The 15,464-nt window shown below is 36.5% G+C and overlaps 3 protein-coding genes across 3 annotated transcripts; 1 reads left to right on the plus strand and 2 right to left on the minus strand.

Annotated features, from left to right (window-relative positions):
• Positions 1-3,959: 3,959 nt before the first annotated feature.
• Positions 3,960-6,782, minus strand: ndufa3 (NADH:ubiquinone oxidoreductase subunit A3). The gene is made up of 4 exons (XM_079626220.1): positions 6,745-6,782; positions 5,715-5,786; positions 5,549-5,626; positions 3,960-4,138 (listed from the first exon to the last, which is right to left on the minus strand). The coding sequence occupies exons 1-4, from the start codon at positions 6,779-6,781 to the stop codon at positions 4,047-4,049; spliced, it is 279 nt and encodes a 92-aa protein (XP_079482346.1). The 5' UTR covers position 6,782; the 3' UTR covers positions 3,960-4,046.
• Positions 6,783-6,828: 46 nt separating this feature from the next.
• Positions 6,829-11,718, plus strand: tfpt (TCF3 (E2A) fusion partner). Its single transcript, XM_079624933.1, has 6 exons — positions 6,829-7,123; positions 7,453-7,677; positions 7,859-7,929; positions 9,884-9,953; positions 10,093-10,227; positions 11,011-11,718. Exons 2-6 carry the CDS (start codon positions 7,453-7,455, stop codon positions 11,083-11,085), a joined length of 576 nt encoding a protein of 191 aa, XP_079481059.1. The 5' UTR covers positions 6,829-7,123; the 3' UTR covers positions 11,086-11,718.
• On the minus strand, positions 11,675-15,141 carry mrpl51 (mitochondrial ribosomal protein L51). The gene is made up of 4 exons (XM_079624936.1): positions 14,975-15,141; positions 14,733-14,797; positions 14,525-14,632; positions 11,675-11,980 (listed from the first exon to the last, which is right to left on the minus strand). Exons 2-4 carry the CDS (start codon positions 14,794-14,796, stop codon positions 11,784-11,786), a joined length of 369 nt encoding a protein of 122 aa, XP_079481062.1. The 5' UTR covers position 14,797; positions 14,975-15,141; the 3' UTR covers positions 11,675-11,783.
• Positions 15,142-15,464: the final 323 nt, after the last annotated feature.

The following is a 15,464-nucleotide window of genomic DNA, read 5'->3' on the forward strand; positions in this document are numbered from 1 at the left end:
GCTTCTTGTCACATGACCTGCGGTGCGTTTGCGGCATTCTGGAAAGTTTCGATTTTTTCATCTCGCTGCGGCTGGAAAAAATTAGCTTCAATTATGAAATAACATTTGAAATAACGGAGCACGCAAAAGACGCGATATGTGAACGGCCCCTTGGCGAGCTCCCTCCAATCAGGCCACGAGCTACTGGCAGCTCACGTGTTGGAGACCCCTGATCTATATGCTCTGTTATCAAACCCATCTTGTGGAGCGCTCTCGGAGTATGCATTTATTTTTAGTCATTTTAACTGTTAGAAACTGAGTATAAAAGCAGACTTCAAAGATGTCTTATCCTGTTGCCCCCTCTATAGGCCATGATCAAGTTTAAAGGGATAGTTGACTTAAAAATTAAAATAGTCATCATTTACTCGCCTTCAAGTTTAAAACCTGTATGAATTTCTTTCTTCTGCTGAACACAAAGGAAGATATTTTGAAGAATGTCAGTAACCAGACAGTTGATTGACCGCATTGACTTCCATAGTAGGAAAAAAATGCTTTGAAAGTCAGTGGCGTCCATCAACTGTCTGGTTACTGACATTCTTCAAAATATCTTCCTTTGTGTTCAGCAGAAGAAAGAAATTCATACAGGTTTGAAATAACTTGAGGGCGAGTACATGATGACAGAATTTTAGTATTTAAGTGAACTATTCCTTTAAGGCATCATGGAAGAGCATCAAAGTCGACTAGTCTGTGCAACCCTTAATATATATATATATAAAGGAATAGTTAATCTAAATGTAAATTCTGTCATTGTTTACTCACTGCCATGTCATTCCACATATGCTGTATTGTTTTTTTTTCTGTTGAGCACTGAAGAATTGTTTTTTTACAAAGAGAATTTTTTCTCTTTTCTGTACAATACTGATACACACATGATATGATACGATACTTTCTCGAAAAAAAACTTTTGAAGTTTTCATTAAATAAAGATAAGGCACCCTGGAGCTTTCTTGGAGAAGTAGGTATGCAGGCTGGTGGTGTCAAGAGGAAGGAATAAATTGAATGGAAAATGGAGTATAATTACAGAAGGGCTTTGAAAGAGTTGGAAAGGATTTTGGAAGAGCGTTGTGTTTGTGAAAGTCTGATGTGAAGATGTTCTCAGCTCTTGTATTTTTTAAAACCCCAACTCAAATCTCCCAAACATAAGCTTGTAGTCACGAGTTGCAGCAGATTGTAGGTGAGGGTTTGAAGGCTGTGTGCAGAGAGATCTGAAGCTGTGAAAGAAAGGTCTGGAAAGTGTAGACGTGTTGGAGGATGTGACTGTGGCGAAGTGCTGTAGCTGTAGGTTGTTGAAATTAAAAAATAAAAGACATGAAACACTCTCTGTTGACGTAGTGACATTGTAATTACTCGTATAAGTACTGAGTAATATTAATGAACTACATGTACTTCCTATAGAGTTAGGGTTTGGCTTAGGGTTAGTTACTTGTGATTATGCATAATTTACAGTTACTATAGCAAGTACATGTGTAACTACGTCACCTTTAAATAGTGTTACCAAACTCTTTCTTCCTTATGTTTTTGCCATCATTTTGGGACAGAGGAGATGTCTATGTCCATTGGTTTAAAATGAACCTAAAAATATATGATTCAGTTACTTGTGAATTTGTGTTTTAAGTCAATTGTTTCTGAACAGATCTTGGTCAGGGTCGCGCCATATTACATTTTTGACAGGAGTGAAAGCGAGGCTGCAAAATTACAGTGTGTTGAATGGATTGTACTGTTGTTTAACAACATACATTGTTCAGCTGATTAAACGTCTTACTGAAGACAAAAACTCCACAACTTTAAACGCGAGTTGTGTAAATGACGTGATCTAGGACGTTTATAGCATTGTGCCATTGTAAAGACTGCACGTCTATCCCTCACAGCCTCGTTTTCATCCGCGTTACATTCAATATGGCGTCTAACCCGACTAAGGTCTGTTGTCTTAAAAGATTTTACACTGAAACCAATATAACTGATGCTAACTTTTGTTCATAAACATTATCTTTTTTTTCTCCACTCCAGGGTCAGTTTGTTCTGATCTCTTTGATTAAAGGATAATTCCGGTATTTAACACCTTGAGTCTATATTGTAGTTTGTTTTGGATGAACAAGAGTGGTGGACAACATTTTTTTGACAATGGTTCCTCTCTCGAGTTTTTGACTATAAAAGAATTGGCCATGGACCCATTTAACATTGGAGTCAATGTGCATGTCCGAAAATGTCATTAAAACAGCCAATAATGTTCGTTTACAAAACTGTTAAACTCACTGAGTGATTAGTGATGTTAGTTGATGTTCCAGAAACAAAAAGTGTTGCGAAATACAGTTTCTGTCGTGTTTTATTCGTCATTTTGTAAAATCCCATTGTTGAAAAAAATAGTTCCACTATAGCAAAATAAACGGATTGGAATCATATATTGCGACGATATATTGTTTATAATCATCAACGAACACCACTAACCACTCGGTGAGTTTAACAGTTTTGTAAACGAACATTATTGGCTGTTTTAATGACATTTTCGGACATGCCCATTGACTCCAATGTTAAATGGGTCCATGGCCAATTCTTTTATAGTCAAAAACTCGAGAGAGGAACCATTGTCAAAAAAATGATGTCCACCACTCTTGTTCATCCAAAACAAACTACAATATAGACTCAAGGTGTTAAATACCGGAATTATCCTTTAACTTTTTCTATTATAAGGATATCTTAAACTGAATAATGCAAAAAAAAAGGTTAATCCCCAACCTTATATATGTAAATATAACTGTCTACTGTAAATACAGTGAGGTCCAAAAGTCTGAGAATATTGAAATATTTAATACAAATGTTTTCTTAATGCATCAGCATAACAATTTCAGTAAGATTAATTATCATAGTTTTAATATTTTGATGCGTCTCTGCATGATTTTAGACAATCCAAAGCGTCAGTGGAAGAAGAAGATCTGACCGTCTGAGTCACATGATCAGTGACACTCGTTTACGCTTGATTAGAGATCTACAAATAGTGCACAATCTGGAGCGCCATGTTCATTTCTCATTCATTGAAATCCTAGGACGTATTTCTGAGTTGAAATGAAAAGCATCTCAGACTCAGTGGTGGGGAAAGTTACTTTTAAAAATAATGTGTAACAGTAAAGTAAAAGTAAAGGTGCTTTTGCATTACTTTTCACACCTGGGCTGGGCTTGCTTGTTTGTTTTTTAATAACAAAAATAGTTTTATTTTTGGGAAATGTAAAGGCCCTTTCTCACCAAAAGTGACCTGAAGTCTCAGGCTCAAGGACATGTCGATTACTTGAGTTACTTATTTGAAAAAGTAACTCATATCTTAGTTTAAAGGTAATGCATTACTTTACTAGTAATCTGATTACATAACTCACGTTACTTGTAATGCTTGTAACTGCTCAGACTTTTGGACTCCACCGCATGTTAGCCTGTATTAGTTTGTCATTTTAATTTCCGAACTGATGTAATCGCGGTTGAGCAGGTTTGATCCCTGCTGACATTGTATTTTATTAAATATCCCAGAGACTCATGCAACTGAACACTGGCATTTAAAGCTGGACTTTACTGTACAAGTCAGTCTGGCTGCTTTGCTGTACTATTTTGATGATTATTTTTATGCGTATGTGTTATGAAGCCACCTGACAGACACATGACTACTTTCCCGAGATGTTTTTGCCTCAGGGTTCAGTCTCTATGGATCAGTCATATATTTTGGACTCTTGAATGTTTTAACATTATGATAACTCTATAGATTTTTGTTGTTGTTTTGTTTTATGTACTTCAATAAACAAAGTTAATCTCTGTTGTTTTAGGTGTCAATCTCTATATACTAACAATGATGCTAAAAAGCCAATGAGCATTTCAGAACTGAAGCATTATACCAGATATGGCAAGTCTATTTTGTAAAATATCAATAAAAAACAATAAGATAATTAAATAAAGAGCTTTTATTGAGGGCGGTTCATCCAGTGAGACAGAAGTAAAGGAGGGTTTGGGTTCAGGATTGTGAAGGGATTTCACAGCTTTTTTAGCCACTCCAGGTTTTCCCCCAGTGGGTCACAAGGGTGCGCTGGGACCTCTGGCATGTTTCCATCATCTCGAACCGGGACTGAAGAGAGTCAAACATGATTAAAAAGATCAAACTAACAGGCAGATGATGACATGTTAAACTAGTTTATTGCATATGCATGTTGAGATTAAATGCACTGAGCTTAAAGGGATACTTCACCTCTGGAAAGATGAACGTGTATTTAAAATGGGTCATTTATGTAGTAGAAATGTGAAATTATTTTTGAATTTGGAGCCTTCTAGACTGAGAAAAGCCAGAAAATGTATTTGTGGCTCATGTGGATGAAAGACAACAACTCCCAGAATGCACTTGCTTCGCTGCCCTACGAGGCCACTCCCAAGCCACGCCTACCGGTAAGAGCGCAGTTAAACAACAAGGCTAGGCTACTAGTTGACTCAAAACTTAAAAGACGCCGTTTTATCGTGAGTCTCCGTGACGAGTCTGCCCGGGATTGTCCGGAATTGGCCCAAAATTTCCTGGATTCAGCTTTTGCGTTCTACAGTCACCATTCATCATGTTTACTGGGGCGAGCAGGACGAGACCGACGGCCGCGGGAGAACGACGTGAGGCCGTTGGCGTGATTACAGATGAGCTACACCTGTGAGATGTACCGGTCTCGTATTTCTCAGGGAGGAGCGGGAATTTTCTTAGCAATGCTAATACGCACATCAACCGATCACTTGTTTAGCGTTCATGTAAACACTACATTCAGATTCACCAATCGGGATGAATTCAGTTAGATTGAAACAAAAGGTGTGCATGTAAACAATGAATGGCGACTGCAGAAAGCAGAAGCCGAATCCCGGACATTTTGGACGATCTCGACGGCCGGACATGTCCAGGATAAAGAGGATGGTCACCGCTACTACTCCGCTTTCTCCACAGAACAAGAAACTGTTAGCTTAGCTTCCAAAAAAAGATGGCTGACACTATTTGTACATTCTGTGAGTGAGATCTCCTCTACGGGCCGGTTGAAAACATGCGGATCTAGCGCCTTCTACTGGCTGTAGTCTCTAGCCTCTGGCCAAAAAAGCCTCCGATGACGCAAAATTATGATTTTTGCATCATCTGAGGATTTTTTCCAGACAAAAAAATACATAAATCTCTCGTCTCAGGGGGACAGGAGGGAGAGAACCACGGTAATTTGAAAATACTACAGGTTTTCTACTGATACAAAGCTTAATGCTAAATCCTGAAGTATCCCTTTAAGCTTTTTAATACAGATGACTGAGAATCATCTACAATATATATTTAACATACAACAAATGTTATTGTTAAATAAATGGAGAAGAGATTCCTAAAGAAGTGGAAAAGATGACAACCAAATAACAACATTACTTTGTTGTTTACAATATCTGAAATCTAATAAAACGTTCCTCTAATTGGAGAAACACCCACATAGACCTGACCTGAACTATTTAGACATTGTGTAAGAGAATAATAGCATACCTGGATAATTAAATGGAACAGCTTTGTTCAGCATTGCTGAGTACTTTGTGAAAGGACTCACAACCGGCAGAATACAAGCTGAGTGAAAAACAAAATATATGTTAGATTCATGAAGCAGGAAGATGAACACTGATAATGCGGTCATGTACATTAATCTCACTCTCACCCAGCGCTCCGAGTCCACAGGCAACTGTGATCACAGGCTCTTTATTCCAAGCATTCTTCAAAAACCTGCCAACTAAAGAAAGAAAGAGGTTGTGTTTGTATTTGGTTGTGTTGTTTAATGTCATTTGATTACAGTGCTTGACTTGACATGGCACAGTAATGACACTATATGATAATACTGAGGTACTTTATATACATTACAGGTTAAACACTTGGAATAATTATGCTTTTTTAAAGTTTTTTGAAAGAAGTCTCTTCTGGTCATCAAGGCTGCAGTATTTGATCAAACACAGTAATATTGTGCATGGCAATGTTCAAGAACTGTTAGAAAGTTTTTTAGTTTTTTAAAGGCAATACTTTTATTCAGCAAAAAGTCAGGGACACATTAAATAGATCAAAAGGGACAGTAAAGACATTAATGTCACAATATATATATATATATATATTCATCAAAGAATCCTGAAAAATAAAATGCATCACGGTTTCCACAAAAATATGAAGCAGCACAAATTGTACCGTAATAATATTTTTACAGTATTATTGTTTTACTATATTTTTTTTATCAAATAAATGCAGCCTTAGAGAGACTTCTTTCAAAAACATTGAAAAAAATATTGTTAGACCTATAAAAAAACATGAATTATTCCAAACTTTTGACCAATAACGTTAGTGTAAATACAACAGACAGTAGTGCTGAATTATGGCAATATATTTTGAGAATACCGTGGTATCGAAACCAAAACAAAAAAACATTTTATTATGTTTCTAAAGGAGTCATCATTGGTGCACATTCTCATATCGATATAAATCATAAATTCATATTTAAAACACAGCAAAGAAACCCACAGCTAGTATGAGACCAAGGTCATTCTCGTATTCGCACATTATACATTCATTGTTTTTTACTACACGAATATTTTATATAGCTCTCCTCAACTCCCTATTGACTCTGTTATTGTACAACACGATCGAAATGAACTACAATAAAAACATGTCATGTTTCAAGCGGCTAACACGAAAAATGTACTTACTGGCCGCCATGTTTGCTTCTGTAGTCCCGTGCTTCATGCATCATGGGAAATGTAGTTTAATAAAAAATGTTTGGTGACGCATTCGCTCTGGATTGGCTCAACGGTCAATTACGTGTTTAAAACGCGTCTTATGTTAGCTCGCGTTGTTTTCATTTTCATAGACAGTATATAAGATGTTGGTTTGAGAGCTGTAATGTAGCTAAAAATGGAGGTTTTTAGTTTTATTTTATTATATAACGTTGGTTAATACATGCTTTGGTTGAATGCATCGATTCAATTATATGTAGACGGAACTGACGAGGAGTACAAAAGATACCTTTAGTATTTACAATAAACGGACATCATCATGTGCGGCTCTTTATAACATCACTAACTAAAGGTGAGTACGTTACAGAGCTGAATCTAACCCAATCAGTAAAACTGCTAAAAACTAACAGTTTTTAATAATGTACACTTATTCACAAGCATGATACTGCTGAACAGAAACGACCCATGTGTGAAGGTCATAGAATAGTTTATGCTTGGTCAGAAATATATTATTTCCAACGTTATCTGTAATGTAACTGTATAAACTGAATATTGTGTGAGAAGGTGCACTTGCACTATGCATCTGTTGAACAACACTTCTTGTGTGTGTGTGTGTGTGTGTGTGTGTGTGTGTGTGTGTGTGTGTGTGTGTGTGTGTAATGTGTTGTTGATGTGCTTCAGATGATGGAGGATTTCTCAGGTCTGGCTTTACCTCCACTGTTTGGGGGTCACATCCTGGAAGCGGAGCTGGACACGGCTGGAGTGGAGCTGGGCCCCAGCGGCAGTGAGCTCCTGGAGGAGGATGGGGCCCCTGCCGGCCCCGCTCAGGACGGGGAAGACGAGAGGAGAGAGCTGGACAAAAGCAAGTATCAAGCTCTCAGCAAGAGGTGCAAAGAGATTGAACAGGTGAACCGCTTTGAACCGACCCTGAACAGTGAAGTCTACTTTTTGATTCAGGGGTTTTCAAACTGGGGTCCGGGGAAAAGACTAGAGAAAAACTGTCGAATAAATAACTTGAATAGATTGGCTGATCTATACATTTAAGTGAAAGGCTTCTTGACCAAAAGTGCTTTGAACCCGTTCTCAGGTAAATGAGAAGATTTTGGGACGGCTTCACCAGGTCCAGAGACTGACACGCCGACTGAGGAAAGAAAGAAGGTACAAGCACTTTGTTTTAGAAAGAAACAAACGTTTCAAACGTTATCACTCCCGAGTTTGCCATGAATATGGCTTTAAAGGATAAATAAATATAGTAGTGGCTAAAAGTGAGTCCGGAGGGGATATTTGTTTTTAATGACCCTACACGTTCGATTAAAACATCAAAATATTAATTTAAATAGTCATAATCAGTTTAAAATATTTGGTTTGTTCTCTCTTGTTATTGGATGTTCTTAATTTCTTTCTATGACAGCCTGGCTGGCCAAAAATGATAATATAATTTAGCATGTTTCATTGCGTTATCACAAATAAAACAATCGACTACAATATGCTTACAAAATCGTAATATTTGAATAAAGGATGATGATGTCAAGTCACCTTCATTTATATAGCACTTGAACTACGGTATATAGATTGTTTCAAAGCAGCTTTACAGTGATGATAGGAAATTAAAGTAACAGAGATTGTTTTGGCTTTACAGCAGCTCTAGAATAAAGTTATTGTCCAGCTAAAGTTAGATTTGATTAATTCACTTCCGTCGCAAAGATCATTAGTTATTAACTTAGGGGCCGCTAACATGACACCGTTCTAACAGAAAAAAAACCTTAACCGCTCATTTGCACAACAACAGTGCCTGGTGGCTCGAGAACGCAAACCTTGAGATAGGTTCCAAAGAAAAAAAATTCAAATTTTTATATATGTATTGTGTATATATATATATATATATATATTTATTTTTTTAATCTCTGCGCAAGCTTTAAAAACGCAAACCTGTGAAAACGCTGACGGCGTGTAGCGTCAATTTTCCTAGACCGGACATCAATTTTGCGCACTTCTGTAAATAAAAAAACACCAGTGCATATTACTAAAAGCATAGATGGAATAATAATAATAATAACTAAGGTTGCTACTAATGATTATTAAAAAATTAAAAAAATTATTCATGAAAATTCTTCACAAATAAATAAATTCTCATAAACATAAAAAATAAAGTGGCAAGAATTAAAAAGCATTTATCACTAACATAAATGTCCATGAGCCCAATATAAATTCAGTCCAACAATGGCTAGTGCTGATTATATACGCAAATGCATTAGTATAATTTATTTAAAGGGGTCCTAATATGCTTTTCCACTTTTTCAACGTTAGTGTGTAATGTTGCTATTAGAGCAACACGTTTTGTCCAGATATTATGAAGTGACAGTGTTCCTCATTTAAATAATCCCCGCCCACAGAATCCGCAGTAAGTGGACGAGGCCGGGCTGAGCCGCTGCTGTCAAAGAGAGACTGTTTTTTCCACTCCTTTTCCAAAACTCATTTGTTTGATCTGACAAAATGTAGTTTTTTTCAACACATATCACAATTAAATGGTGGATAACATCATATCTGTAATGTAGGCATATAAAAAAATTACAAAAAAAACAATCATGCCACTCTGAAACGTCCTGTGAAGTCTGTGCATGAAATCCGTCCTGCACCGTCCTCTTGTTCGTGTCTGAATTGAGCTCTAATTGGTTTGAAATTGACGCCATCGTTAAAATGTACACTAGACTAGAGAAGAGCTCGTATTAGAGGGGCGGGACATTTCCCAAACATGCGCTGTCAATCACAACACACTGGGCCAACTGACCAATCACAGCACATTTCGGAAGGAGGGGCTTCATCGAAATCAATGTTCGAGCCAGACTGAGGAGAGAGGTGCTGTAATAATGTGAAATATGTGTTTTTTTGAACAATCAAGCATGAAAATATAGTCTAGTACACCCCAAAAACTAAATCAAGACTTCATAAAAGGGATCCCATTACGCCCTTTTACAATTTCAGGTATTTTTATTAAGGAAAAAATCTCTCCTAAAGAATGCTGTAAAGACAACCCTCTCACTTGGTAGTGTCATATTAGTGTCATAATATTACATTATAACATAGTTGATAACGCAGCGTAACATCTGCTCAGGTTTCTCATGAAGACTCTGGACTCGTATGGAGATGATTACAGGATGGCACAGCTCACCATCCCACTAGAGGTGAGGAACAAAAGCTTCTTTAACATAAAGCTGTGTTCACACCCGATTCGGCTTTAAGATCAGATTTCTTTGAAAGTAATTCAACTCTATTTGTTCCAACACTGATGACACACACTAAACACGCTCTGTGTTCAAACAGGATGAAGGAAAGGCTTTAGATCCTGCCCTCGGTGTTGATGAAGACGGCTCTTCTCCAGCGTTTGCTCTTCAGTCCGCAGGCGGACCCAAGAAGAAGAGGCACCGGGTTCCCAAGGACAGAGAGAGAGACGCACAGGTATAGGAGACCAGGATATAATCCGGGGACAGGCAGCGGTTACTGCTCCCACATTACAGCTCTAAAGATAGTCTCTTCTGCTCACCAAGGCTGCATTTATTTGATTAAAAAATACAGTAAAAACGGCAATATTGTGAAATATTATTACTATTTAAAATAGCTGGTTTCTATTTGAATATATTTTAAAAGGTAATTAATTCAGTTGTTTGTTGTGCTTCATATTTTTGTGGAAACCATGATTAATTTAATGTTTCACCATTCTTTAATGAACATTTATATGAAATATAATTTTTATTTGTAATTTTTTTGTAACATTATAAATGTCTTTACTTTCACTTTTGATCAATTTATTGCATCCTTGCTGAGTATAAAAAAAAAAAAAAAAAAAAAATCATCATACTGATCACAAACATTTCAACGGTAGTGTATGCAGGACAGGTAATATTACACTCTATAGAGAGAATACATGTGACCCTGGATCACAAAACCAGTCTCGAGTCGCACGGGTATATTTGTGGCAATAGCCAACAATACAGATTTTTATTATTAGGATATTAAGTAAAGATCATGTTCCATGAAGATATTTTGTAAATTTCCTAGCGTAAATATATAAAACATTTATTTTTGTGAGTGAATGCAGCACAATCGCCAACATAAATGCACAACTTTAAAGGAGATTTTCTCAATGTTTTGATTTTTTTTGCACCCTCAGATTCCAATTATTGTCTTATTATAATCTTTATTGTGACAATATTAAGATGCGCGTTTTGTTTTCCTCCACAGATGGAGTCGGAGCAGCCGGTCATTACAGAGAGTCCGTTCACCGGGTTCCCCAGTCCTAGTTCCCTCTCTCACTGATCCCAGAGCAGAAGCCGAACCGCCACGTGCAGGAAATCAATGTTTTTTTTGTGGGGCTGAATGAGATGTTTTCTGAGAAACATTTTATTTATTTTTATAAGTAAATGAGTGTAGAGCATTTTTATGTAAGCTTGTTTCCGCCACAGGATTAAAATAAATATAATTGGAACTTCTTTCCTACAATTCAGACTTTATTTTTCCCTCGTAATTGTGATATTGGAATTGCATGTCATAAATTGTGAGATTATGCAGGGGAAAAAATGTCTTGAGCTATCATATTAAAATATGAGCTATAAACTTACAAATATAAAAAGGTAATTACTTACAACCTTTTAATCTCCTAATTCAGTTTTTTTTTTCATAGTTCCACATTTACATCTGAGGAATAAAAAAAATCTGAGTTTCTCACAATCCAAACTTTTTTCCCTCAGAATTGTGAATTTTGTATCAATTGTGAGTCAAAGTCCAAACTGAGTTATAAAACTGCGAGATTACCCTTTTTTTATTCCGTGGCAGAAACAAGCTTCCATACATTTGACTCTCAATCCGTGACATTGATCTTTTGTAATGATGAAGACATTGTGACAGATGTTTTTGTTTTTTTACAGTTTAATAAACAGAGCTGCTGTTTTGACACAAAATGAACTTCACATTGACACAAATGAAGGACACACACACACACACCAGTGTTGCTCAGTCTATCTGTGTTTGCCGTATCTGTTGAAGTGGCGGTACAGGAAGCTGATCCTCTTGTCCAGGATGTGCTTGTCCGCCGTCATCATCCGGTCTCCTACCATCCGCTTCTTCCTGATGAGCCGCTGAAGCTCAATCCCACTGAAGCCCCGGAGCCACACGGGCCCTTTGATCAGGTCTTTAGGGTGGGCTTTAAAATCACCTGCAGTCAAACACAGCGTTACACGACGGTCTGTGAACACAATAGAGCAGTTCCCTATACAAATGCTGGTTTAAAAGTAGAAAGAAAAAGTGTACAATGAAAATTTAGATAAAAGGGGTCCTGACATGGATCTTTTATTTAGACATTTACTAATACGTTATTAAAATCAAAGGTTGTATTTGTTAACATTAATGCGCTGTGAACATGAACAAACAATGAACGGCTGTATTTTTATTAAATTACATGAACAAAGTTTTCAATGTTAATTCCTGTTAATTAATACATTAAATAACCTTATTGTAAATTACAATTATTTTAATATGGTCACTTATAATGTTAATAATAATTTTTCCTTATATTGTTTTTTTGTGCAAAAAAAATATATTTTCATTCTGACCCATGAGTAAGTGTTTGAAAACATCATCCATATAAACCATTTAGAGACGAGGCATGCGTTGGGTCAGAGGTCACTCTTCCGCCGGAACTAGACTCGTGCACGGCTTTTACTGGAAGACATATTTTTCTTACAAAAACGCTTCGCTTCAGAAGGCCTTTATTAACCCGCCGGAGTCGTATGGATTACTTTTATGATGGATGGATGCACTTTTTGGAGCGTCAAAATCTAGCAGTCTCTATTCACTCCAATTATACAGCTTTTTTAATATAAATGATTGTGTTTGGCTGAAAAAAAGAAAGTCATACACCTAGGATGGCTTGAACGTGGGTAAATTATGGGATAATTTTCATTTTTGGGTGAACTATCCCTGTAAGTGACTGAACGCCAGTGGGAGGGGCCTATGGTGGGATGATGTATAGAGAGCCTAAGTCCCGCCCCTTCCGGTGGACCACCATGAGACCTTATTTCGGAAAAATGTTGTATGGTAGTCAATGGCGAGAAACAACAAATATTTTGATCTCGTTTGAATTGTGCCCTGAATTAAACATATGATGTTTGTCAATTTAAAAGATACATTTTAATTTAAAGTCAAGAAAGTCACCGTTTGATGTAAAACTGTTGAGGTATTAGACTGAAAATACGTAATTACAAAGACTACAAACCCAAAAGGCGCACATGTGACGTCATACCTTTTCACTCAATGAATGAAGCTAACTTTACTGAAGCTAACGTCTGTCATTTTGTCTTACGTTATAATCGTAACGTTGCGTCGTGATGCCGGAGTGTTTTGTACCAGACTGCACACACACGAGCAACGGTGACGTATAGTGCGAGACGAGAGATGTAGTTCAATGAGCGATTTTCACATAAAACTAAACGTTACTCTTCTGTTTAATGACAAACTGCGACTTTCTTGACTTTCATAATTATCTTTTAAATTGACAAACATTATATGTGTGAAATTCAGGGCACAGTTCGGACGGAATAAAAAGATAAGTTGTCCCATGAGCCGGAAGCGGAGGGACTTAGGCTCTCTATAACTATTCCTCAATGTCTTGCTCTGGAGGATTTTGCCCATGTGTCGCACAGATCCCCCCAATATCAAAACGAGTTGTTTTTGAAGCCTGATTAAATAAATGCTTTGTTTATAACAAGGAGGATGTTTTAAGATCTGAAACTTGCAGAATGTTTTAATGGTATAAAAACCTTTAGGCCTATATGTCCAATAATCGAGGCAAATTTGATTTCTCATGTCAAGAACCATTCAAACTAAAATAAATACATTAAATAAAATGAAACATTAAGATAAACAAATAAATACATCTAAATACATACATCAACATTACAGCACAGTAATATAGTGAGTAGAAAATATTTAATGTTACAATTGAAACACTTTTTTTTTTTTTTTTACACATTTATAATATTAATTTGGTCTCCATACATGAAAATTAGCTGCCTTTTGAGTTTTAGGATGGGGTCCCTCATCCGAGGATGATCATATTTGGGGATCTGTGGCATCTAAAGGATTAAAAACCCCTGGACTATACAATTCAGCCAAGGGATGGGCGGTTTACTAAGAATTAGATAATGGTTATTTGAACATTGTGATGATTTTAATGCAATATTTGTTCATGCGTTATGTTTCGCGTCTCAGATTTAAACCTTGATAGCAAAAGGAGACCATTCATGTTTATCAGTCAAAAGTACCGTAATCAGTTCAGAATACAATGATTTATTTGCATCATTTCTAGTTTACAGAACTTCTTATGTGGCATTTTACACTCTTATTATACAATAATTGTGAATAAATAATGTGTAATTTTTTTTGCTGTGCAGTTATTTTGGTGCATACAGTAATAAAAAAAGTGTTAAAAATGTTGCATCTAATAAATTTGAAAGAAACTACCAAGACATTAATATACACTGAATATTGGCGAAATGGTGAAAGTGAGTTCTAGTGTTCCTACACCACATTTTTACAGCAGGTCATGAATACTGGATGAGGATTTATAAAACCATTTTTAAAATGACTGAACTTTACTAAGGACTACAACACATTTCTTATAGAAATACAAAAACGAACACCATTTAACAAATAGCAATAAATTAAGGGTTAACTGTATATGTGTAAATAAGTCACTCACCCAATATCCCAATGTTGTCATACACTCCAAACATGCTTCTCTTCTCCGTCCATCGATCCACCTCTTTCAGTTTGGGAATGGCGTGCATTCGTATTCTAGCACAAGTACCTGTGTGATACAGGACATGCAACATGTTACTAACTAAACGCATTAAAGCAAGAGCACAATCAGATACTAATGCATGGATAATCAATACACACACACACACCTGTGCTGAAGTGTCTCGCGCAGAAAGTCCCCGCGCGACTCAACAGTCCTCCAAACACAGACATGCTGCAAAACAATTTAAAACGCATATTTACTCTCAAGTAATTACATCTACATCAATGATAGTGTGATAAATGTGTTCATGAATCTCTTCTAGTCATGACCTTCAGTCGCGAGCACAGTGACATTAACGTTAGATCCTGTCGCGTGCTCAACTCAATCTGTCTTTTAAACGCGCGTTACCTTCAGAGAATCCGCGTTGGAAGTTAGAAAGTGTTTCAAACCACAGTTGGATGCTAAATACTTTAAAACTTCGGCAATCCTCCAAGTAAATCTAACGATACCGGTGTGTTATCCATGTGTACACATTACCACAGCAGCCATTCAACGTCTTTCAAAATAAAAGTCCAATTTGTTTTGTTGTGAAGATTACAAATTATTTGTCAATTTTTCAAATTAAAAGTCCAAGATCTTGTTTAGGATAATTACAACACGTAAGTAGGCTAATGTATGTAAATTAGACTTTCCATAATATTGTTCAACCTCCACTAGCACGCATTAGAAAATATATCACCTCTGTATTAAACATTATCATTGGTTAGAATCTTTCAAAGGAAATTTTCTTAGTGACATTTTACTCACACATTATAAAGACATTCTACAATTCATATCTATACTATATTAATGATTATTATATATTTGGTGCAGTGCACCATGTTTCAGTTTGCTTAAA

This window comes from Phoxinus phoxinus (genome assembly GCF_949152265.1).
Source record: "Phoxinus phoxinus genome assembly, chromosome: 10".
Lineage (NCBI taxonomy): Eukaryota > Metazoa > Chordata > Actinopteri > Cypriniformes > Leuciscidae > Phoxinus > Phoxinus phoxinus.

What these genes read in the sequence shown, in the direction of transcription:
- ndufa3 (XM_079626220.1), bottom strand. Translation starts at nt 6,781, where the DNA reads ATGAAGCACGGGACTACAGAAGCAAACATGGCGGCCA. An exon ending in CTGTGGACTCGGAGCGCTGG is followed by an intron (nt 5,627 to 5,714) that starts GTGAGAGTGAGA and finishes TTTTTCACTCAG; the next exon opens with CTTGTATTCTGCCGGTTGTG. An exon ending in TGTTCCATTTAATTATCCAG is followed by an intron (nt 4,139 to 5,548) that starts GTATGCTATTAT and finishes GACTCTCTTCAG; the next exon opens with TCCCGGTTCGAGATGATGGA.
- mrpl51 (XM_079624936.1), bottom strand. Translation starts at nt 14,796, where the DNA reads ATGTCTGTGTTTGGAGGACTGTTGAGTCGCGCGGGGACTTTCTGCGCG. An exon ending in CGCGAGACACTTCAGCACAG is followed by an intron (nt 14,633 to 14,732) that starts GTGTGTGTGTGT and finishes TGTATCACACAG; the next exon opens with GTACTTGTGCTAGAATACGA. An exon ending in TGACAACATTGGGATATTGG is followed by an intron (nt 11,981 to 14,524) that starts GTGAGTGACTTA and finishes GTTTGACTGCAG; the next exon opens with GTGATTTTAAAGCCCACCCT.
- tfpt (XM_079624933.1), top strand. Translation starts at nt 7,453, where the DNA reads ATGATGGAGGATTTCTCAGGTCTGGCTTTACCTCCACTGTTTGGGGGT. An exon ending in CGACTGAGGAAAGAAAGAAG is followed by an intron (nt 7,930 to 9,883) that starts GTACAAGCACTT and finishes ACATCTGCTCAG; the next exon opens with GTTTCTCATGAAGACTCTGG. An exon ending in AGCTCACCATCCCACTAGAG is followed by an intron (nt 9,954 to 10,092) that starts GTGAGGAACAAA and finishes GTGTTCAAACAG; the next exon opens with GATGAAGGAAAGGCTTTAGA.